The following is a 24,070-nucleotide window of genomic DNA, read 5'->3' as shown; positions in this document are numbered from 1 at the left end:
AGCATGGCATCCCCCTGCTCTCCTGGTCCAGCCCTTCCTCATCCTCAGGCCATGAGGAGCCCATTAGAAGCTGCACAGGCCCTCCACCAGGTGCTGCCATTAACCTCTGTGGGCACTGTGCCCACACCAGGAGGGTCTCTGATGGGGTTCTACCACATCCCCCGTGCTCCTAGGAGCACTGAATCCTGCTGCTGGATAAGGATGCCAGGGACAAGAGCTGCCCACTTGGGTAGGAAGGCTCCCAAGGGAGCACAGAGAGGGGATGCTCACATTTTTGTCACCAGGCAGAGATGGCTCTGCAGCAACCACAATGGTGACCCTGCCAATAATCCCTTGCTGCTCGGGGCTCACTCATTAACTGGACAGACTTTGGAGAGCAAAGAGCAGTGGAGACCACGCATTCCCTGCATTCCCAAGGATGGGGAACCTCCTCTCTCCCACTGCTCCTGCCTTCCCCAGGCACCAGACCCGATGTCCCTCCTGTCCCCTGTCACCAGAGAGCCTGGTCCCTCTCTTGAGCCCTGCAGGACAGGCCTCACTGCTCCTGGGCTCACTTGCCAGCACCTAGGATCTGCCTCGCAGACCGGCTCAGAAAACAAGCGCAGCTGCATGGATGGGGCTCCGCGCTGGCCTAGGCATGGTGCCAGCACAGAGCAGCTCAGCAGGACAAGGCAGGTGCACAGCAAGAACTACTTTTATTGGAAGAGATTTGCATCTACAAAAGAGTGAAAAAACAAGTGTAAAATCCACAGTAAAAAGAAGGGGCACGATGAGCCAGGCTGGTTAGCAAGACAAGGAGCCATCTCCCCGCCCCAAGGAGCAGTCAGGCACCATTTGCTCACAGCCACAGGCAGCTGGGGTTTGGGATGAGGTCACAGAGCACCCTAGTTTCACAGCACCCAACACAAGCAGGATCAGGAAGCTCAGCCTTAACCACACCTCATCACCTCCGAGGCTGCTCGCTCCCCTCTCTTTCAACCTCCTCTCCCCTCGCCCAGGACCCCACCTCCTCCTGGAGCACCCTGTCCCCCCACACTGGGGTCACTGCCCCAGCCTCTCCACCCTGCACACACAGCATCCTACATCCCACACGCCACCTCTGCCCAGCACCACCAAGGGCTGCCCACTTACTGTAGGAAGAGGTATAACACCCCCCTTGCCCTAGCACCCAAGCTCAAGGGCACCCCATTTCTACCCTCCAGCTAGTAGGTTCCCACCCCAACAGCAAGCCAGCTCTGCCCCAACCTGTCCCAGCAGCCCCCAAAGTGAAGGACACCCCCATCCTGCGTGGGGAAGACACAAATGCTGGTTTGGAAGTAACACAGGGGCCTCCAGCCCCATGCAGCCCCAGGGATCAGGGGTCCCAAAAGTGCAAGGGAGTGAGTTGTGCCACACTAGGAGGGAAGGGGAAAGGGGCTGCTGCCCTGTGCTCCTAGCTAGGAAAAATGAAGCTCTTGATTCTACTGAGATCCATGGCAGTGTGCAGGGAGCACTGCCTCAGCCCCAGGGGGTCCAGCCAGTCCTTGCGGGGGGCTGCATCCCATGTGGGGCCCGCACCAGCTGAGCAGATGTGGCAGTGGAGCACTGGTGGAGCCGGGAGCACGGCAAGTCCGAAGGGGCCAGGCTGGTGGGGCGCTGCGGCGAGGGCAGTATGGTTAGATCTCTCACAGGCAGTGGGTACTTTCCGGAAGGGGCCTTGTGGGGGGCTCCTGTGTTGGGCTAGATCAGGTGCCTTTGGGTAGGACAGAGCCGTCATCACACTGCCCCACAGGTAGAGCGCAGTTGCCGTGACACCCCCACGACGAGGCTCCTCGGTCGTCTTGTTCTCCCCCAGGCAACAGGTGGTGCTGGCCGGGGAAACATGGGGCAGCTCGGGCTGGGGCTGGTCAGGGGCTGGCTGGGCATCCAGCTGGCAGCTGCCCTCCTCGGGGAACAGTGCGGGCCGGGGGGCCGCAGGGCTGACACTCCTCATGCAGACGGACCGGTGCACCACAGTGACGGAGGCAAAGACAGCAGCGAAGCCAGTCAGGTACACCACACCCAGGAGGCAGGCCAGCTGCAGAGGAAGCCAATGGTTAGCCCAGACCCCCAGCAGCCCCCCACAGCCAGCCATGACCCAGCGTGGCCACACATCGACCCAGCAGCTATGATGGCAAATGGCACCACCAGCACTGGCGCCGGATGCCAGGGAGCAGGCAGCCACGCTGCTAACAGCAGGTGGCATGCAGCCTGTTCAAAGCAGGGCCTAAATACCACAAACCAAAGTGTCCCAGCTAAAACCTAACAGTTCCTGTTTAAATCCCCCGCCAGCACCTAGTTCCCTCCACACCACCACCACAACTCATGGGGCTGCAGTCCAGCACAGCGCACAGACTAAGCCAGCACCAGGCTGCAGTGCCTCAGGCAGCACAGCTGCAAATCAGCATCTTCTGGCTTCTGACAGCTTCCCTTTTCAACAGGGAACAAACCCAGCTGCTGTTCCCAGTGGAAAAGAGGGTCCTGCTCCAAACCCACGGCCTGCTGGGCCCCACGTTCTTTCAAGTAGCTGCTGCCCCATGCCCTTACCTTCACCACTTGCTGGTAGAACTGGCCCAGCACATGCTGCCACATGGACTGCTCCATGAGGACACAGAGATCTGTGTAGGTGAACCAGCCACGCCACATGCCCTGCTTTTCTGCCACACTGCAGGAAAAAAAGGGAATGGGGGATGCAGTGTGGACCTTCTCCATCAAAGAAGCTTCAGCCCAGGCAGCCTTCGAGAAGACCTTGCTCAAGGTCTACGGAAGGGAGCTGCAGAACCAGCAAAGGTTCGCGGGTACCCCAACCTCTAATTTCACGGCAGCAGGACTAGCTCTGAGCTGGGGTGGGGCCAGGGCTGCAGGGCAGATGAAAGGCTCACCCCCACCCCACAGACCTACCGTCCTTCCAGCCAGCTCAGCACTTCAAACAGCTCCCGGGGGTCTGTGTAGAGACTCCAGTCCTGCGGGGACAGCAGCCAAAGGTCAGCGCAGGCAGGGCAGAGCACCCAGCACCCAGCCACATCCTTCTCTATTCCTTCATAGGAGTACGTGGAGGAAAAACAGAAATCCAGGCTCCCCTTAATGCCTCCTTTCCCCTGCTCTGTGAAATAGCTGGCCACAGTGACAGCCCCACTTACAATGGCACTCAGGAAGTTCATCTCCAGTGTGTTCATGGTCTGGACATCCACCTTCCCTGCTGCTCCCCACTCATCGTTGAACACTTCCTCCTCCTCACCCTCATCATACAGGTACTTACTAGCAACCATCTAAAAGCAGCACAAAGGACAGGATATCAGTCCCCCCTGCACTCCTCCAGGCCTCACTCCCACCCAGTGACCCCTCAGCCCACACCACTCACCATGGAGATCAGGAAGAGGTCTGAAGATGAGATCTGCTGGAGGTATTCGGGGTTCCGGTGCCGGAGTCTCTCAATGTAAACCAGTGCCAGCATCATGGAGCAGGGTGAGATGCAAGCTTCCCTGTGGGACAGGGCAAGAACCAACCTGAAGGTTATTTGTGTGCTACAAACATCCCAGCCGTCACGGCACAACTTGGCTGCTCCCTCCCCACATAGGCAGCGGGTAAGTTTAGCAAATAGACATCTAGACACATCCCAGCCTTGCCAGCTCTGTGCCAGCTGTCCTGAACTGCAGCAAGGAAAGTGCAAGGGATGCTGGATGGAGAACAGAAAGCCCTGGCTTCTGTTCCCTGGCACAGCCAGCCCCAAACAGAGCGGCCCAACCTGCAGCCAGGCATGCTGTGAGGGCTCAGCTGCTAAGAGCAGACCCAGGGTTCAGATCTGACTGCACAGTGAGCTGCAGATCCAGGCAGTACAGACTCCCTGTAACAAGAGCACCCCTGCACCCCAGACAGCAGGGCCAACCTGAAGCAGGCCTGGCTGTGTCAGGAAGCCACTGTGCCTGCTGTCCTTGCCGCCTGCCCCCAGCTCCTCTTCGACGCTAATCAGGCCTAAGCACAAAGTCAGTGCTGACCCAGGGGACAAAGTGAGTCACAGGAGCCAGAGCTCCCATTTCTGATGCAGGACATGAACAGACAGGTTTTGCTTCTTACCGAGATACATGAGAAACATACTTCTTCTGGAGTCTGCGGATAGGGCTGGGAGCCACTTTCTGCAGCAACTCCACAGCAATATCTAGGACAGAAGAGCAGCAAAAGGGTTTAGACCCATACAGCACAGTCCACCTCCACCCTTGCCCTTCTCCCCACAAGCCCATCGAGTCTTGGTGTTTGCTCAGCCCCTCAAGTTTAATTTAAACTATAAAGGTAGGACAGGCCTTACTTATCAGAAGTCAGGGATGAGGGAAGAACAAACAAATAGGCAGAACAGCCAGACCAAAGCAGGAAGAGGATGTGAGCGTCCAAGGCCCAGTGGCAGTGCCAGATCCAGATTAGCATGTCTGCGTCACAGGGAGCTACCAGCAGCCAGAGAGACTAACACCCTCCCCTCACCCCACAAGACCTCATGCAGCCCTTTCTGAGGCTTTCTAGGACCCGATGTCAACACCAGGTCTTTCCTTTTCTAGTCCTTTGCTCCCCTCCAACCAGCAGCACCATCCTCCTCCTCCTCCTGAGCTGATCAGCACTGACCCACCTTCCCCCCCACCACAGCCCCAGTGCCCCCAGGATGGTGATGGACAGTATATTCACATGAGCAGGAGCCTGGAGTCACTTGCAGGGCACAGAAGCAGCAATATGGTATAACTGCAGTTCCCCATCCCAGCCCGTTCCCTCCCTGCCCCCCCCCCAACATGCCTCAACATTCAAGCACTGAAAAGGCCAGAGACTGATGGATGCTGGCAGATGGCTTCAGCAGCTCTTGTCTCACTTCTCAATGCGATAGGACCAGCTGGGAGCATCCCAAACAGCACCACAGTCTGGTGCTTGGCAAGAAGTGTTTGACAGGCAACTCCAGCTCCATTTTGCTGCTGGGCCCTTGGCTGACAGAGTCAAAAGCAGAGCTTGTCCCAGCAGCCTCGCATTTCTAGCTCCCAGGTGAAGCATTACCACATAACCCACATCTTCTCTCCACATTCCTCTTTTCCATGTCTTTCCAACAACTAAGAGAACAGCTGCAATCCCACAGGAATTATTTACCTGACAGCAGCCACCAAGCTCAGAAACACACTGCTCTACAGGACCTCCCCAGGTCACTCAAGTCACACCACTGCTGGCATCCACAGCAGGGCAGACACAGCTCCAGCCACCCGTTGGCAGCTCCCAGCCTCTTGCACTGCTGCTGCTCTTCTCGGCCACCCTTGTGCCACCACACCAGCCACCGCAGAGGCAGCAGCAAAGCCCTGAGGGATGGAAAGTACACATGGCCCCCCAGGCCCTGTTGTCCCAACATGAAACCTAATTCTTCAGCCCACAAATCCAACCAATAACAGCGTACCCTGCCCTGGAGGACATGGAGACCAGCTGATCGCTGTCCTCATCTCATAGCCAGGGCACGCTGAGGGTGGTTATGGTACATAACCAGAAGGTACAAATACACTTTTCAATCTCCTCAGCCAGCCCCACGCTGCCTCCTGCAACTGCCCCCCAATGACAAAGACCTTTTCCAACTTCTACTGCTACCTTGGACTCTCCCCACAACTGCCTCTATCTCGTTTGAAGAGTACTGCCATAAACACACCACGTAGCAACGGCACAGCCGTGCCAACACAGGGGCCATAGCCCTAGGTCCCATTTTTCGACAGCAGCTGATAGCAGCTCATGAAGGAAGGCATGAGCTCCCCTCCCGCCCCCAGCTGTGGGAGCCGAGGCATTTCCGGGGTGCCAGGCAGTCTTTGTAGTTAGTAGCCCTCAAGAGAGTCTTCTTCCACAAATGTGCCCTTTGAAATTCCAACACTGGTAGCATCCTGTGTACAGCCCCATCTCACACCCAGGTGTGATGCCAGCCCCAACAACGAGCCACATGCCTCCCTCACACCGCCCACATCAGAACTCATGACTCCCAGCAGCACCCAGGAAATGGGCTGCCCTGCCTGGCCCCGCTCTGTCACCACACTCCCAGCATCACCCTCCTTGCTGAGGTACGCCACACAGAGCTTCTTGGGGACTTCAGACCGTTTCCCCAAATATATCATAAGAGGTTTGAATGCAAGCACATTTCCATACCCGCTCAATACCCCCTGCAAGCTGTATGAGCATGCAGCTAGTGAAACCACTAATGCAACCCCACTGCGAAGGCGCTCCAGCAAACCATTGCTTGCCCTTGACCGCTCCTCTCTACCACCACCTGCACCAACTCCTCAGCTTCAGCCCAGCTGCAACCTTCTGCTCCCCCAAACACTGCTGAATCAACAGGGAAAAAAGGGATGCGATCCAGACAGATACACAGCAGGAACTTGTCTCCTTGGTGCTCACAACTAGAAGCTAAACAAACTCCCCAGTACTTTGCAGAGCACACCTTTCATCAGGGACAGGGACACGACCTTCACTGCCAAGGAATTCACAAGCAACTTAAAGGACTCTGCACACCAATGAGGTGCCAAAAATGCAGTAGTGGGCCAGACAGGGCAATAAAACACAGAGCAGGAGCCATGAGACTCTGGCATCCTGCCTGCTGTGCTGCACAGAGCAAGGAAGGCTGGGCAGGGGTGGGATTTGGCGCTGGGGAGGGAGCGGGTGACTTGTTGGTCTCGGCCCCTGGGCTACTTCCAACCCCCTTGACTCAGCATTCTCATTCGGGGAGACTCAGCAACCCACCTGCCACAGGGCTGGAGAGATTATCCAGGGTGCAGTCTTTGTCCCAGCCATAATAGAGCCTCTTCCGCACCCTCTCGCTCAGCTGCTGGTGCCTGGGCAGGAACTGCAGGCAGACAGGGGGAACGTGAGAAAAGCCCTGAGCACTCCCCATACTGGTCTCTCCACATCAATCTAGCTTAGGGGTACGACGGGGATGGCGGGACCCCCAAGTGCTCAGCCAGGGGCCCGGGTGTGCGGTCACACGGGGCTCTTCGGGGCCAGGACCTAGGGAGGGAACGCCCCGGGGGCCTGCGGAAGCCAGGGGCTGGGGACAAGTTGGGCCGGGGACACCGGGCACCACAAGGGGTACCCCAGGAGGGCACTCACCGTGAACTCCTGGAAGCCGCTGAGGGAGAAGGTGCCCTCCTCGTCCAGCAGCAGCCCGTCCAGTTCCATCCCGCCCGCCGCCGGGGCAGGCGCTGCCGGGTCCCCTCTGAGGGTACCGGGCCGGCTCCGAGATCGGGTTCCCTCTGGCAGCTAACGGGTGCTGGGCCGGCTCCGAGGGCGTAGAGCCAGTCCCCTCCGAGATGCCAGGCCTCTCGGAGGCCACCGACCGGAGCGAAGACCGCGAAACGGCTGCTAGGCCGAGTCCTGCCGCCGGTCTTCCTCTTCCGGCGCAGGGGGCGTGGCCTGAAGCGCGCCTGCGCAGCTCGCCCCACCGCTCCCGCCCCCCAGGACGCATGTGCGGCCGGTTCCTCCCCGCTGCGGGGTGGGCTGCGCATGCGCGCGGCGCCAGCGGCCGCCGGTCCCCGTCAGGCGGTGCCGCCCGCCCGGGCCGGTGCAGCGTCTGCCGCCCCTCCCCGCCGGCAGTGACAGCGGTCCTTCCCTCCCGTCCCCCCTCCCGCAGCCATGGCGAGCGGCCGGGCCGAGGAGGCAGCGGCGGCGGCGGCCGAGGAGGAAGAGGAGGAGGCGGCAGCGGCGGCGGCGGCGCGGTTGGCGGCGGCGCTGCGGCAGCGGCTGCGGGGCTGGGAGGCGGCGCTGGCGGCGGCGCAGCGGCTGTTGGTGTGGGAGAGGCCGTTGCACAGCCTGGTTACCGCCGCCGCGCTCGGCGGGGCCCTCTGGTGAGCTGGGGCGGGGGTAGGCCGCGGGGGGCCGGGCCGGCAGCGGGGCCTGCCCCGCCGGGGCCGGGCGGGCGGCTCTGTCAGCAACCGGGCGGCCGTCGGGGTGCTGCTCGTCCAGCCCCTGGCGGTGGCAGCGGCCTTGTGGCCGATGGCGATGCCCTCGGGTGCCTACGGTCTGTATTTCTGTAGCGAAGCTGATGGCAGCTGGACCCGGTGGCGCCGCGGGATGTGCTTAGCCAGGAGTAACCGTGCTGTTTTCCTCCGACAAGCATAAACAGGCCCCTCCCTGAGGGGAGAAAGTGCCAAGAGCTCGGGCAGGATTTGCCCCGCGATAATAAAACGCAGCTGAGCCCAGCTGGAGGCTCGCCCAGGCACGTTTCTGGTTAATTTTTGCAGCTGAGCTTTATCGGTTCGCTTCACCCCTTAATCGCGGTCAGTAAGCCCCGTGGCCTCCTGCAGTGGCAGGCTGCTGGGTGGCGTTTTATTTAAGCCCTTCTACTCATTAATTTTTTTTACGGAGGGTGCTGATTTTTCATGCGACGGCCGAGGCCGCTCAGTTTGGGCATGAACATATTCCCCCTGCCTTCCCTTCTTCTCTTCCGCCTCTCGGGCAGGGCGGCAGCACGAGGAGCCGGGAGTGTGAGTGGCAGAGCCCAGCTGTGGATGGGAATGAAAAACATCCTGTTTGTTTGTATAAACAGTGAGTCAGTTTTACTGGCAAAAAAGCCACTCTCCGCCAGCAGCTTTCCCAGCAGAAAAGCGCAAAACTGGCCAGGGAAAGAGTTAAATGTTGGTTGTAGATGAAATAGGAAGGAACAGACTCTGAAGTCAGAGAAGGGGAAAGTATGTGACTTAACAGCCTTTGAAGTCACTGTGAAGAGGCCGCTTACGTTCTGCTCCTTCAATTATCAGAGGTTTATGTGGTAACTGGGTACATAAATGGTTTTGGACTCCTCTACCAGCTGGAAAGGTCTGAAAGCAGAGCTTTGAAGTTAGTAGGAGGAGGAGAGGCGTGCCATGAGATGTCAGGGGTGGTAGACAACGATGGCTAAGGGACTGTGCGTAAAAAGGTCGAGAAGTACAAAGAGTGCCCAGAATGTGGGACAGGAGAGAGAGATTAAGATATGGAGGGGGAGGAATTATTTACGGTCCCATGGAGGATTCAGCCAGCATCCTTCAATTGCAATCCATAAATGAGGCAGAATAGGAGGAAATTCTTCCAGAGCTGACATGTTAAGCTACAGAATTGTTGTCCCATGAGAAGGGATAAAAATGTTGTTTAGGTCATTATAGGTCCTGTAAGCCCATGGAAAGTGTGTGGTTTTCGCTCTCTGCTGCCCAGTGAGGCAGATCTCAGTTCCAAGTCCTCTGCCTCTGACTGAGGCTTGGTGGGTAGCACAGCCCTTCCCTGTGCTGCGTGGCAGGATGCTCTCTGACTCGGATCGTTGTCTGGTGCATTTGTGATTAGTTATTGGCAAATACATGCTGAAGAGGAGCACTGTAAAATTGTGAAGCGGCTCTTCCGTTCTAGAAAGGAGCGTTCATGGTGAATGCGTTTCCCTAGCATTTGTTTCTGGAGTGACATAAAAACAGCTCCTCTGAGCTGGAGGGAAGTGCTGGTGCTCTTGCTTGGAGGAAAGGAGAAATGCAGACAGCCACTGCTGGCGCAAGCACCACCCTGGGACCTTTGCTGTTGAATCCATATGGAGTGGGGAGATAAACTCTTTGATGGTGGGATTGCATGACTGTGTGAGAGTAGTATTGTGTGAGCTGGCAGTTGGCTCAAGCCAACGTGTTGATGAGGGACATGAAAGGTTTTACGATAGAGTCAAGTGAGCAACTAAACCATTTAAGTGCTAGGCTCTGGTGAAATGGGGAGAGGTCTGTGATAAAAGAACGAGCATCTAGAAGCAGGTGCAGGGTGTGCTTTAGTGCTCCCTGCGGGTAATGCTGGACCTTGTGATGACAAATAGGATGTAAGTTTTAAGCAAACAAGCTGATTCTCAACCAGTCTTCTGCTACAGCAGTCTGTATTTACATTATTCAGAGCCTCCATCTTGAGGATTTGGAGGGACTTGTACAAGGGAGCATTAGCCTTGTTTTACAACCAAAGGAGGAGCTCAGGAGCAGGGGAGGAGAGCACTGGGAGATGGCAGGTAGTCAGCTGTCTGGTGGTGGGCAAAGGCACCATGTGAGAAGGTGCTGTGGTGGGTGTCTGCAGAGTACAGTGCTTGCTGCAGAGGCCGGTAGCGGTCGGATGTTTCTGTTCTGCCGTACACTGAGCCATATCTGTTTGCTCATCAAGAGCAGTAACTTGCTGCCATTTTCCTGCCTAACAATTTCTCGTTTGATTTCTAGGTTGTTTTCCTCCACCTCCCTGAGACCCCTCTTTATCCTCAGCATGTCCCTTCTTGGCATCCTCTTGCTGGAGAGGTGGAAGCCCAGGTTCCTGTTTGATTTCTCAGGTATGTGATGAGTAGCACTGTAGCTAGTGACACAGTTCTAGTGTTACCGGCTATTGGGCTATGACCACAGCCAGTCCTTTCCTGGCTCTCTCATAGGTCATGTAAGCCCTGTTCCTACGGTAACTGCAGGCTTTGGTACTGGTGCTGCCTCTTGCCTATTTGTGTCAGAGTATCCTAATACTCTGGGCATGGGAAGAATTGCTCCTAGTGCTGGGAACTTCTGGGAGTAGCTCATTTTGAGAGTGACTAAGGGAGCCCAGCTAGCTTGTCAGGGAAGCTGATGACAGGGATGATGATGCATTGTTTCTGCTGTGTGCTTTCTCTCCTGTAAATGTTGTGGTGAAAAGATCATTCCAGGTCTGAGCATTTATGACCAGCTGAGCTGGGGGAAGGAAAGAGGGGAGATGACACAGGACGGTTTGAAGTGTATTGGTGTAGTGGGTTGACCCTGGCTGGACACCAGGTGCCCACTAAAGCTGCTCTATCACTCCCCTCCTCAGCTGGACAAGGGAGAGAAAATATAAGGAAAGGCTTGTGAGTCAAGATAAGGACAGGGAGAGATCGCTCACCAATTACTGTCATGGGCAAAACAGACTCCACTTGGGGAAATTAGTATAATTTATTACCTATCAAATCAGAGTAGGATAATGAGAAATAAACCCAAATCTTAAAACACCTTCCCCCCACCTCTCCCTTCTTCCCAGGCTTGATTTTACTCACACTTTACTAACCTTCCCCCCCAAGTGACGCAGGGGGACAGGGAATGGCAGTTGCAGTCAGTTCATCACACATTGTCTCTGCCACTCCTTCCTCACCAGAGGTAGGACTCCTCACACTCTTCCTCTGCTGCAGCATGGGTCCCTTCCACGGGGTGCAGTCCTTCAGGAACAGGCTGCTGCAGTGTGGGTACCCCACGGGGTCACAACTCCTGCAAGCAAACCTGTTCCAGTGTGGGCTTCTCTCTCCATGGGTCCTGCCAGAACCCTGCTCCAGCGTGGGCTTCAAACGGGGTCACAGCCTCCTTTGGGCATCCACCTGCTCTGGCATGGGGTCCTCCATGGGCTGCAGGTGGATATCTGCTCCACCATGGTCTTCTCCATGGGCTGCAGGGAAATCTCTGCTCCAGTGCCTGGAGCACCTCCTCCCCTCCTCCTTCACTGACCTTGGTTGTTCTTCACATCTTCTCACTCCTCTCTCTGGCTGCAGTTGCTCTTGGTTGTTTTTTTCCTTCTTAAATACATTATCCCATAGGCACTACCACTATTGCTGATGGGCTCAGCCTTGGCCAGTGGCAGGTCTGTCTTCGAGCCGGCTGGCATTGGCTCTGTCGGATATAGGGGAAGCTTCTAGCAGCTTTTCACAAAAGCCACCTCAGTAGCCCCCCACTACCAAAACCTTGCCACGCAAATGCAATACAATTGGTTTTAGTTAAGTGCAGCGTGGGCTTACACCCTGAAAGAAGTAGAGCAGATGAGAGCCACTTCTTGCGGCCGGTAGCAGAGTGGATGATGAGGTCTGAGAGCAGGGATGGTTAGTCTGTTGTACCTGTACTGAACAGCATCTGGTCTCCATCTAATTGGTGAGTCTGGTCACTTGGCTTATCTTTCCCACTTATTGAAGGGTCTTTGCTGACATTAGACACAAAAGCAACAAGAGAAATAGCCTCATAACGATGATGGGCGTAGATTGTCTGCTTTGAGTGCCTCCTTCATTGGAGTTTATTAACTGAGTGGACCCAGACCTGCCTACTGCATCAACTGCTGCTGTTCAAAGGCAGCTCGGGGCCCTCCATCCCTGCCCCCCTACTCTAGGGAGGGTTGCTGAATGAAAGCCCCTCTATATGTGTGTTTCTAAGGTGCCCTTTATTTGACCTAAAAGGGTACTGACTTAAAGAGTGCTTTCACAGAAGTCGTGATAAGATTAGATATGTTTCAGCTATAGTCTTGAAGCTGTTTGCTTTGTGTGGTTCAGGTAACTGGCAGCCAAACCGGATTGGCCAATTTAATTTCCTGCTTATTTGCCTTGTTTTTTTAAGGGAATAGTTTAAAGCCAACCCAAAACATCTAACTTGAAACACATTCAGAAATGCAAAAGCCTGGTGTCCAATACAGAATGGTGTCATTGACGCAGGTGGGAATAGAGTTGCTCCAGCAAGTACCAGGCCTGCAAAAGTTCTGTTACCACAGGAGAAATAGGAAATCCAAACTGAAATCAATTTATATGATGCAGAAGAGTGATGAATAAAAAAAAAACCCAAAACCAACACACCAGGGGTTAGGCTAATCCTGTGTTATCAGCTCTGCAGGAAGTCAGCGTACATCCTACTGAGCCACTCCTTGGTGGTGTTCTTCCCTGTATTTCACTCCTTGCTGCTTTTCTGCTGCTGACAGCAAAGAACAGGGACACCTTTCTGATTTGCCTGGTTAGGTCACAGCCCCGATTTCAACGTGGTCCACTGGACCATGTTTCCTCAGCCTCTGCAAGGAAGGAGCGGTCCTCTGTGTTCCTGAGAGGCCTCTTGTTGAAGTGGCATTGCTGAATACTTAGGCATCCTTGTGTGGCTCTCGCTTCCCACTGAAGCAGAGCTGCAGCTTTGTGGCTTTTTGTTGTGGTTTAACTCCAGCCAGCAGCTGAGCACCACACAGCCACTCGCTTACCACCCCCAGTGGCATGGGGGAGAGAATCAGAAGAGTAAAAGTGAGAAAACTGGTGGGCTGAGATAAAGACGGTTTAATAGGTAAAGCAAAAGCCACGCACACAAGCAAAGCAAGACAAGGAATTCCTTCACCACTTCCCATTGGCAGGCAGGTGTTCAGCCATCTCCAGGAAAGCAGGGCTCCATCATGCATGACGGTTACTTGGGAAGACAGATGCCATCACTCTGAACATCCCCCTCTTCCTTAGCTTTATACGCTTGGTGTGACGTCATATGGTATGAGATATCCCTTTGGTCAGTTGGGGTCAGCTGTCCTGGCTGTGTCCCCTCCCAACTTCTTGTGTACCCCCGGCCTACTCGCTGGCAGGGTGGGGTGAGGAGCAGAAAAGGCCTTGGCTCTGTGTAAGCACTGCTCAACAATAACTAAAACATCTCTGTATTATCAACACTGTTTTCAGCACAAATCCAAAACACAGCCCCATACTAGCTACTATGAAGAAAATTAACTCTATCCCAGCCAAACGCAGCACATCTTGCTCCTCAGTGCTTTCTGTAAGCCTTTCCTGGAGATTTTGGAAGTAGGTCAATACCACACCTTCAAGAGTAGGCACGTATATGCACAAACCTCAGCTTGTGGCAGTTCTGTATGTCTCGTGACTGTTTATAACATCACTTCTGAAGGAATGCTAAAACCTCAGCATGTAGTTTGCAGTTACTCATGCAGTGTGATCAGGGACGCGCTAACAGCAGCGAGATGCACAACCTTTTAAGGTCTGTCAGAAGGGACTGCCTATTTTCAGCTCCCACACAGGGCATTTTCTCCATATGTAACCACCTCTACATGGGGTTCCACTTAAATATTTGCTTAGGGACTTAGGAAAGACCTCCACTTTCTCCTGAAATGGGTATCAAGTAGGGATGTTTTATGTACCATCGTTTGGCAGCTGTGTTTTGGTCAGTGTAGGAGAGTGTGGTGTGGAAGAGCTTTAGCAAAGCCTGCATTGCAGTTGAATGCTGGTACTCCTTAAAAAGGGCCCCTGCTTTCTAGCTGAAGTTTACGCACAGATGAAGAATGCCTCGTGGGGAAGCGTTGAAAACCTGTAAGAGCCAAGGAATCCATCAGCAATAATTAGTCACTACCAACATGTAACCTAAACTCTTGTGCGTCTGACTGATCTCCCAGAAGTGTCTGGTGTATGTCAAGTAGTTTGTATTAATCCACAATCCAGTGTGAAATGCCAACAGCAAGATTTCAGCCAGTTATTGATGATCTGAGGCTAGCTGTGGGTGTCCTGCTTGCTGGCTTAGTTTTACCAATGTAGACGGTAGTGTAGCACAGGTTGGAGTTAAGCCTTACCTAAGTGAATGTGTCCTGTCAGAAATGCTCTAGATTTGTTGTGGTTGGGCTGTTCTTCCAACTGGTGTAAGACTCCAGGGCTTTGGGCTGGACAGCAGGCAGACTACTACAGGAAGCAAGACACTGTTGATTTTAAAGACAGCTTGTGTTTTCCAGATAGTTGAAATCACGTGAACACTCTGCAGCCTGCTGAAATGTTCTGCAGCTCCCCAAAGTATCTCTGAAACCTTCAGAAGCAACTGAGAATTGTTTCACTCCCTCTGCTGGCATATTTTGGATGGCTTGGATTACTGCAGCCAGTCGGAGAGGAGTGGGGTTCCTGCGCCATCCCGCTCACTGTGTTGCTGGCAGAGTATGGCAAGCATCCCAGCACCTCTTTTGGTAACTGGTACGGCCAGTGTAGCCAGCCATCACAGACGGGCCAGTGCCAAATGTAATTTATTTGGTGATTTAGTGCAGGTAATAGATGAGGCTTTGAGATATAGCTGGATTTCTGCATGCCGCGATTAAGCAGCTTTAGATTCCTGAGCACAATAACAAAATACAGCAGTGGCAGTTACGCGAGAGAAACAACCACCCCGTGGGGGTGGAGCTGCATCCATAATACTCACTTCACACCCTGAGCTCCTTCGTGAGCCATGCTTGCCAGCTGCCCCAGCCGCTGTGCCGAACAGCCGTGGGGCAGAGGAGCGGATGGGCAGCCCCAGTCTGAGAGCAGTTGACTCCTCTTGTCAGGCCCGATTACTGGAAATCTGGGTCACGCTCTCAAAGAATCGCCTCCTCCCCTGGGCGGATGGCCTCCCGCTCCACTGCACTGTGAGCCGGCTGGTGCAGTGCCTGCAGCTGTAGGAGGAGTCTGACATACTTGGCCCAACGTCCTGTGTCTTGGGAGAACAGTGGCAAGGCTGCTACAAGCAGTTGCTGTCTTCTGCGGCTTGAACTGGAGTCTGAAGTCTCACTGGGTGTTGTCAGTGACAGATGTTCACCTCTTCTGTGCATTTTCCTGGGACAGTCGTTGCCGCTCTTGAGCTTTGCAGCTGGCTGATGACTCCAGGGAGGATTCAAACCCCTTTTTTGCTCATGTTACATTTTTAAGCTGGTTTCCAACAAGTAGCCTGGACTTTGAACGTAAACTCCCTACCTTTATTTTAGTCCTATTTGCATGGTGATGTGCAGTGTAGGGGACAGGGATTTTTAGAACCTCTTGGACAGCCTGAACCAAGTTTGCTGTTGGCCAGACAGCGTCAAAGATGTACCTGGCCCTACCAGCTTTAGGACATTAGGCGGAGGAGTAGAGGAGGGTAGACCTGAAGGGGCCTTTGCAGCATGATCAGGGCATGTTAAACACCGGAGATTTATAAAGACTATGTTGCTGAAAGAGCTTTGGCTGAGCCCTGTACATCCCCACATACTAGTCAGCTAGCCAGGACACCCAAATCCGTGGGTGGCCAGGCTCATGAGTGCCAGTTGTCATAGAAATATTTGGGTTTTTTTTTCCTTTATGTATCTAAAGGCAGAGCGTAATCATATGTGACCTCTGCCATTGAAACACTGCTCCTCCCTTCAGTACTGCATGTAGTAAGTCCCTGTTTGATCATCACTGGATAGGGTGCAGAGTGGAATGGGAGAAGCTTTCCCTTACTTGTATCCAGACTGCCAGACCGTAGGAGTGTAGTTATATCTGCACCTGGCACAAAGGGCTGTCAAGGAACATAAAAGAGCCCTAAAATTAGGTTATTATATGCAAGATTGCTATTTGTTACTTAATTCCATCGGAAGGCATAGAGACATCAGGGAGATCTCTGGCATTTGTACACAGCATCCTGCCAGGGACTGTGGTCTGGGCTGGTCAGTGGGAAATGCTGCTCAGACCTGCTAGTGACATGTTGAGCTCCGAGGTGGGAACTGAAGCTTTGCCCAGGTCGGGGACCCTGTGGCAGCCCTCTGTGAATGACAAGGGCTAGGCAACTGCCCTGGGGATGGCACTACCCAGATGCCTGGGACGCCGGGGCAAGCTGTACAATCCCTGCAGCGGACAGCCCACGTGCTAGCAGCAGGGTGCACCTTGGATACAGTGTCATGCCACGCAACACAGGTTGCAAGGTGTGCTGGGACACCCTGAGACCAGTGCTCTGGCTGCTCTGAGTCTCCAGGCATGCTTCACTGAAGGCTGCACAGCTCAGACTCCAAGCCAGTGATTCCTGCTTGCATGAAAGCACAAAGAAAGTCCCCAGGGTGCATCCCTAGCTAAGGAGGATACATCTCCAGCTCTGCTCTGTTCAAGTGGTAAAAACGTCGGGTTGTATTTTTCACTTGGCTGACTAATCTGCTGTGTTCTCTCTACAGCACAGCCATCGGAGGAGCCAGGAGGGGAGAGGTAAGCTCACTGATGTTTTCCTTGGTCAGAGGGGAGAGTGGGCAAGCTTTACTTTAGTGTGGTGATCTCACCTGCCCTTTTTGCTGTTGTTGATAGACTGCATGGCTCCTGCTGTGAAATGTTGGTAGTGGTTTCTCCTGCACTAGGAGCTGCTTATCAGCTCAGGAGCCACAGTTTCAGGCTCTGGGGAAAGCTAATGTTCTTTCAGCAGCAATAAAGCTCAAGTGCTTCTGGTGTTAGGAACTCTCAAGTTTCTTCCCTGAATCTGTCTTGGACTATTTTAAGAATCCTGCAGAGAGAAGGAAATCCCCAAGACTGACTTTTGCAGGCCATATATGCTGTCTGTGGTGGCATAGCTTGCATCCTGTGCTTGGCCGAGGTTATAGGTCTGAGCACCATGGACTTGGTGCCAGAGGAGGCCACGGGACTAATTCCACCTCCAGCGCTTCTGTCTGCGTGGCTTTGAGTAAACCGCTTTGCATCTTGGGCCTGTGGCATGGGGATGCTGTGGCATGGTGTCTGCTGCTGCTTGGCTCAGGTGTCTCTTGGCTCTCTTCCTGATTAAAGGAAAAAAGTATCTTCAAGTCAAGCATCTTCCATGGTTCAGTCGAAGATGCAGTTGGTATTACCAAGCTTTTGGTAGGGATCTCCGCTTCCCAGTGCAGCTGTTTCCCCACCCCCCCCAACAAAACAGACCATGTTCAAAGATTGTCTTCTTGCTCTTGTCTGTCTCTAGTGAGGGGGTGACTTCAGGGGCACAACCTCACCTGCTCAGTGTCCCTGAGCTGTGCCACTGTCTGGCAGAGAGCTGGGTCACCTTCAGGCTGTACCTGCAGGAACTGCTACAGTACAAGAGGCAAAATCCTGCCAAGGTAAGCTGGAGATATCTGCTCTTCTGTGCAGGGGCTTTTCTTTCCGTTACTAGTGGCCTAGGAGATGGAAGAATGTCAAATCAGTATCTTTACATTTGCTATCCCTGTTTAACATTTGCTGTTTATTCCTTTCAGACTTTGTGCCATAGGAAGCCTAAATAATGGGTAATTTGCTTCCAGTATTTGTAAACTGGAGCTGAACTTACCCCCTTCTGTGAATAGACAGTTATGCTTAGTTTTATTTCTTAGTGTGCAAAGGAAGCTCTTAGATTGGGAGTGGGGAGAAAAAGGGGGAGCCTACAGTTTCTGCCCCTTTCACAGGCTCTGTTCAACCCTTTAAGCTGGTCCTACCTATTTTGCTAGCCAAGATTGTAGCTAGCCACGTTCAAATGCAGCGGTGTTTCTGAGTGCACGTAAACTTGTCATAAACCACGTTCTGACGGCTGTGACGTGTTGTTTGGAAAGAGTTTGTAGACAGGAGTTGCCTCAGCATCACAAAAAGTAGGACAGACCAGCCAGTAGGATTGTATCAGGCTTCCTGGGGTCCAGTGTGCCAAAAGGAGTGGGTTTCTGTCCCTGCCAATTACTCCTGTTTAAACACTGTCCCAGTTACAGGGAGTAGGAGACCAGGACCAAGATGCCCATAAAGCGTGAATTCATTGGGAGCAAAGTCCTTAGGGGGCCCTAGCTTTTGTAGACCCTTTCCATTACAAATGAAACTCTTCACTGCTGGATTTAGTCAATATTTGAACCCATGTCCTGGCTTGCAGAGTGTCTGTTCTCACTTCTCCCCCTCCCCAGGAGAATGCGGGAATCCTGCATCGTTACACTTCAATCCCAGTGGTGCAATCACTGCACCATTATACTTCCACTTTTTCCAGAGGAGGAAGGTCCTGGTCTGGTGGGAGTGTGGGTTCTGCTAATGCTTCTGCCAGCTGGTTTATTGCATAGCAGTGGCACAGCATCTGGTGACTCTGTAGCAGCTTCCTGTCTCTGTCGGGACAGTACAGGCTTCACTTAAAGTGCTGAGCTCTGCAGGGGAGATGTACTCTAAAATGGCAATTTGCAATATCCCATCCTAGCCTCAGGGAACATAATTTACTTCATAAAGAACTGGCCAATAAAGTTTTGGTTAATTTTATTGGGGTCTTGGATTACCTTGGTCTTCCTGCGCTTGAACCTCTAATGCTTACAGCTTAACCCAACCAAGCTGTCTGAGTTGTGATTGTCAGCATCTGAATGTACTCAGTGCAAAGCTGGTGTACTGACTTTGTTAGGAGCATCCCTCATTTTGCTTTAACTGGGTTTCCTGCACTGGTTGCATAGATGTATCTCTGCCTCTTGTCACTTCTGTTTGTTCCTCTCTCTTCCTTCAGTTCTGCATGAGTGTCTGTTCAGGCTGCCTGATTCTGGCTGTAGTTGGACACTATGTTCCAGGCATAATGATCTCCTACATCATTTGTGAGTATAAGCAGCTCTCTTGTCTGACTTAAGCTGAAACATGACCTAACTGTGCTATTGATACGCTGGTAGAAGCATATCTGTGGTTTTCTTGAGGGGATCTGTGCTAGATTATTAATCGATGCAGGCAATGTGCTCCGGGAAGTCTCTTACTTTAAGTGTGTGTGTGCAGTACAACTGCAAAGTCAGGAGAGGGAGCCGTCCCTAAAGCACTGCTTTCCTCTTCTATCCATGATTGGGGCTGTGCTGCTGAGGTCCCAGAGAAGCAGAAACCTGCAGTCTCTCCTAGAGTGCATAAATCCATATCGAGAGAGTTGTTAAAGCAGCTGCATGTTTAGCAAATAAGTCCTTTTTCACCGCATCGTGAGTCCCTGTTAACTCTGAAGACTGTTCAGGTGGTCTGCTGCTAGTGCATCTACATATGAGCTCTATCCTGCTACCTTTATAAAAGTTTTGATGATTTTTACTTTTAATAACCTCATTTCAGGGCCTCTATTGCATGTTGGGGCTGGGATGCAGCGGCTGAAGAGGAGGGCTTATGCTTGATCTTAACATAATCTGTATCCTAACAGAGATCTGTTAGGAAACCCTGGTTAACCAAGCAGCTTTGAAATGAGTAAGAATAGCCATGGCTGAGGATTTTGGGCAGTCAGATGGGAAAGCAAATGCCATTCAACTGCGCTTCCCTTGATGCAGAGTTTCTTGCTGGCACCCCAGAAAGGGCGAGGTTGTGCTTGGTCTGTCTCTCACGATCCCCGCATCCTGTGTTCGCAGTGCTCAGCATTCTGCTCTGGCCTCTGGTGGTCTACCATGAGCTGATCCAGAGGATGTACACGCGTTTGGAGCCTGTCCTGATGAAACTGGACTACAGTATGAAGGCAGAGACACTGCACCACAAGCATGAGAAGAAGAGTAAGGACCTGACTTCACTCTGACTTTTTCTGGTGCTGTACTGCCAGGCTGGAGCCCTAGCAAAGGGACAGTGAGGGAGGGCAGGTTTGCCAACACTGTGTGGTGAAAGGCTGCAGCAGAGCAGGGGAAAGCAGACTGAAACTTGAGGGTTACAGGGAGAGCAGCTGGGCAGATGGTCCTGCAAATGAGAGCATCAGTCGTCTCTGGGAACCTTGGGCATCTGGGAAAGCTGTGCAGTTTCACAGGGTAGTAGAAGTAGTGGGAAAGCAACGTATAAAGGCATAAAATTCCTTCAGTCTCATGTAAAGCCTTTCTTTTCTTTCTCATAGAGCGACAAGGGAAGAGTGAGCCTGCAGCAGGTGATGAGCCAACAGCAGAGACAGAGAGTGAGAGTGAGGCAGAGCTGTCGGGCTTCTCCCCAGTGGTAAGAGCACAAAGAGCTGTGCAGGAACCAGTCCCTCCTCTCTGGTCTGTAGCAGCTTGAGAGCCAAGGGATGGTCTGAGTACAGCTGCGTTGGTAATGAACAGCAGAGCAACAAGTCACTTTGCGGAACCCCAAGCGGAGGAGAGTATTAGTTTGATGAAGGCCGTTGTCTGCAATCTAGGTATTGAGAATTCAATGCCACAGGGCTGCTGATGTAGTAGCAGGACAGGGGGAGCCATGCTCCAGCCTCCTGCTCGCATGTTGAATCGCTTTGATGCTTACGCTTCGTGCTCAGAGAATGTGAGTCTCTCCTAAAGAAATTAACTCTCATGGTGTAATGTGCAGAGGCTCCTCACCACTGGAAAAGGGAGAGGAGCAGCACTGGTGTCTTACACAGTTCCCTGCTCTCAGTCAGACTGGGTGGGACCTTTCTATATGTGCACCACAGAAACGGACCAAGTGTCTTCCTTTACAGGAGTTCTGGGCATGTAGCTGGGCTGTGAGGTGGGAAGCTTCAGCTTCCGAAGGAGTGCAGATGCTTGAACTGCTTGTGGAAGATTTCATTGGGCCCAGCATGAATGCAGAAGGGAAGGGAAGGGGGTGTTTTGCTCCTTAGTGATCCCAGGAGAGGAAGAAGGATCAAAGCCTTCTGAGACTCCTACAGGCTGAACCCATCTTGTGCTGGTTCCTTCACGTTCTTCGCTGAGGGCAGGCAAAGCTTCAGGCAGTGAATTATTGCAGGAAAGCCAGTGAGCTGAGACTGTCCTTTCTGGCAGTGCAGGGAGCGCTTTGCCCAGTCCCCTCCTGCTTTCGTACATCCCTGTGCAGAGTCTGTCCAGCACAGGACTTTTGCCTGGAAGCTCTGGTTTGTACAGAGGTGCCCGTAGGCAGCACTGGTAGTCAGACGCCCAGGAATTTATCCCTCTGCCTTCATCCCGTGCAGGTGGATGTGAAAAAGACTGCTCTGGCGCTGTCAATCACAGATTCTGAGCTCTCCGATGAGGAGGCTTCCATCCTGGAGAGTGGGGGCTTTTCTGTCTCAAGGGCTACCACCCCACAGCTGACGGACGTTTCTGAAGGTACGTGATGGGACATTTCACTGCCTTCCTGACCCCGAGTGTTTTGTCTGAGAACAACTGTCCCTCCAAATGCAGGGAGAGAACCCAGCTATTTGCAAGGGGAAGAGCATTAAAAGGAGGAAGCAGCAATAGCAGCGCAGCATGCCCTGGCTTCATGGCTGATCATAAGCTGGTCCTCAGTGGACATCTGCCTCTGATTACTGCCCCACAAGACAATGTTCTCCTGTCACTCCAGCAAGGGAGCAAGGCCACCCACAAAGTCCCACAGAAATAATTGCATGGTATAATCACACACCCATAGATGATGCTGGGTGAAACAGGTCAGACACCCCACCCTGTCAGAAGCTCAGAGAAAGACTGATTAGTGGTGAGGAATGTGAAGGTAACCACTCAGATGTGGTCGCTTGAGTGTCTGGGGAGGAACAGGCAGGTGACGTGCTATACGCAGAATTTTTGTGACCCTGTGGGTTTTAATGGAGGGCTCTGGATGCAGAGAGGGTGAGCTGGAGAAGGAAGTCCGCTCTGAGCATGGAGCACATAGAACAGGATGAGAAAAGGGACGCTGCACGTGAGTTGTGACACTGGGAGAAGGGAATAACTGTAGACCGCTTCCTGCTGTGCTCCCAGAGCTGGGAGGATGCCCAAAAGTGAGCCCTGCTGTGTCAGCTGGGGGGAAGTGGGTGGGAGGTAGCAACGCCCTGGGTCGATGTGAGGGGACCTGCACCTTAACGCTGATGCCTTTCAGACCTGGATCAGCAGAGCCTGCACAGTGAGCCAGAGGAGTCATTTTCCAAGGACCTGGCAGAGTTTCCCTCCGTGGAAGAATATCATTCCAGAGACCTGGGACCACAGAGCGATGAAGATGCGTTTGGTGTGCCTCTGGGTCCTGAGCTTGCCCACGCTGCCCGTGAGCTGGACTCAGCAGAGAAGGAGGCCGCAGACTCTGACCTCTCCATCCTTCGCCTAGCGTCTCCTCTCCATTTTGTAAATACGCACTTCAATGGGAGTGGGCAAGCGGCAGGAGGCAACACAGAGCCAAAGACTGTCCCTGCCCCGGGCCTGGGCATCTGCATTGACACGCTGAGCGAGGAGATCGTCACCACTGCCATTACCACGGCAGTGCAGAACACCCTCTCTGCCCTGCTGCAGTCCTCAGAGGCCAGCGAGGGGCCCTCCCTCTCCGAGTTCCTGCCCACCGAGCCTGAAGAGAAACTGAGCTTCCAAGCACAGCTATCAGAGACCGAAGTGGTGGAGACAGAGACAGCAGCTTCACCAGAGGATGAGGAGGAAGCAGATGACTTTGAGCTACTGGATCAGGGGGAGCTGGAGCAAATGGATGTAGAGCTGGGGCTCAGGGAGGAGCAAGAGGCGCAAGAGTCTCCTGCCGCTCCAGCTCCCCGCTCTCCCACACTTGCTGAGCTGCCAAAGCAAGGAGATGAGGAGGAGGCAGTGATGACAGCAGCATCTATGTCTTAGGTCTTCTTCACGCACCCCCTTTTCCTCCATCGTCACTGGAAAGAAGGAAGAACTCACATGGTGAACGTGCAGTGGGTTTTTAGATGTTTGTGTTGACTGGGATGGAAATGCGTCAGTGTTAATGTGCTGTGTCTGGAATAACGAATCCTTTCCATCCTTCTAGAGCCTGGCCTTCGCTGGCTGAGCAGGAGACACCCCTGCCCTGCGGCTGGGGAGGAGCCGGCTCCTAGAAGCCTTATGCCACAATCGAAACACCAACCCCGGCAAACGCTTCCTAGTAATGGTGCAGTATTTTGGTCTGTCTTCTGTTTGTCTTTCGTTTTGCACGCAGAGTACCAAGCTAGCTGTAGCTGCTGCTAATACCCACATCCCCAGTAGGACATACGCAATCTTATTTTATTGGGTTTTTAAATGGCTAAAAGTGTAAATAATTTTAACTCTCATTGGTTTTGTTTGGGGGGAGGGATGGGGTGCACAGTCAAATGTGGCTCTCGGAGGCCGGGGGAGGGAAGGGGGTCTTTGGAGGGGAGGGTGGCAGTAAGGGGACAAAAGCAGATGGGTGCTGTGCAGAAGAGAGACCCCTTCTGCGAACTGTTACGGTCTTTCACGTTGCTGCTGGAACAGGGTGTCAGGCAATACCTGTTTTTTCCCTGATTTGAGTTCTGCTACTGGGTGGCTGTGGGGTTTTTTGCAATCAATGAAATTCCCTCCTGGCCCTGGTCAGTACTCAAGTTTCTTCTTGCCGTGGCCTCTCCCAGGCAACTCTCGCCGTCCACACTGCCAACCCTGCTCGCACCCCTTCTCTGCTCGGTCGGGTACCGTAGCATGGCGCCCGAAGACTTTGAAGTAGCTTGAAGAGAGCCAGGAGCTCTGTCACACAGCAGAGGATCGTTGTTTCGTGTCTCTTGGGGCTGGGGAGGGGACTGGAGAAGGACGGAGGGAAGGTCCCTGAGTCGCAGCTGTCCCGCCTGGCCCACCCCTTGCCGAGGCCCCGGCTGGCAGGGCAGGGGCAGGGTGGCTCGGCTGCTCGGCCCTGCCTGCCGCAGCCCGGGGTAGGTCCCTGTGGAGCGGCAGCTCCCGCAGGACGGGAGCGCGATGCCCGCGGCGGGAGGGGGGAGCCGAGCTGGCGGCGGGGCCG

The 24,070-nt window shown here is 53.6% G+C and overlaps 2 protein-coding genes across 3 annotated transcripts; one reads left to right on the top strand and one right to left on the bottom strand.

Annotated features, from left to right (window-relative positions):
- Nucleotides 1-676: 676 nt before the first annotated feature.
- CNPPD1 (cyclin Pas1/PHO80 domain containing 1) lies at nucleotides 677-7,402 on the bottom strand. Its single transcript, XM_075756907.1, has 8 exons — nucleotides 7,120-7,402; nucleotides 6,754-6,856; nucleotides 4,093-4,174; nucleotides 3,380-3,500; nucleotides 3,159-3,287; nucleotides 2,920-2,981; nucleotides 2,566-2,683; nucleotides 677-2,056 (listed from the first exon to the last, which is right to left on the bottom strand). Exons 1-8 carry the CDS (start codon nucleotides 7,186-7,188, stop codon nucleotides 1,433-1,435), a joined length of 1,308 nt encoding a protein of 435 aa, XP_075613022.1. The 5' UTR covers nucleotides 7,189-7,402; the 3' UTR covers nucleotides 677-1,432.
- A 107-nt stretch (nucleotides 7,403-7,509) lies between these two features.
- Nucleotides 7,510-23,658, top strand: RETREG2 (reticulophagy regulator family member 2). Of its 2 annotated transcripts, XR_012836147.1 has the most exons (10): nucleotides 7,510-7,853; nucleotides 10,212-10,318; nucleotides 16,678-16,708; nucleotides 17,445-17,580; nucleotides 18,957-19,041; nucleotides 19,816-19,953; nucleotides 20,283-20,377; nucleotides 21,321-21,456; nucleotides 22,202-22,992; nucleotides 23,096-23,658. XR_012836147.1 is itself a non-coding variant. In XM_075756905.1 (9 exons), the coding sequence occupies exons 1-9, from the start codon at nucleotides 7,642-7,644 to the stop codon at nucleotides 22,930-22,932; spliced, it is 1,671 nt and encodes a 556-aa protein (XP_075613020.1). In that variant the 5' UTR covers nucleotides 7,510-7,641; the 3' UTR covers nucleotides 22,933-23,375. The 2 variants fall into 2 exon arrangements, 1 of the variants encoding a protein (XP_075613020.1); XM_075756905.1 differs by having other exon boundaries at nucleotides 22,202-23,375.
- The last annotated feature ends 412 nt before the right edge of the window (nucleotides 23,659-24,070 follow it).

Source organism: Balearica regulorum, chromosome 6 (genome assembly GCF_011004875.1).
Source record: "Balearica regulorum gibbericeps isolate bBalReg1 chromosome 6, bBalReg1.pri, whole genome shotgun sequence".
NCBI classification, from domain to species: Eukaryota; Metazoa; Chordata; class Aves; order Gruiformes; family Gruidae; genus Balearica; species Balearica regulorum.
The sequence above is the reverse complement of the archived record's forward strand: the minus strand, read 5'-3'. Positions and strand labels throughout refer to the sequence as shown.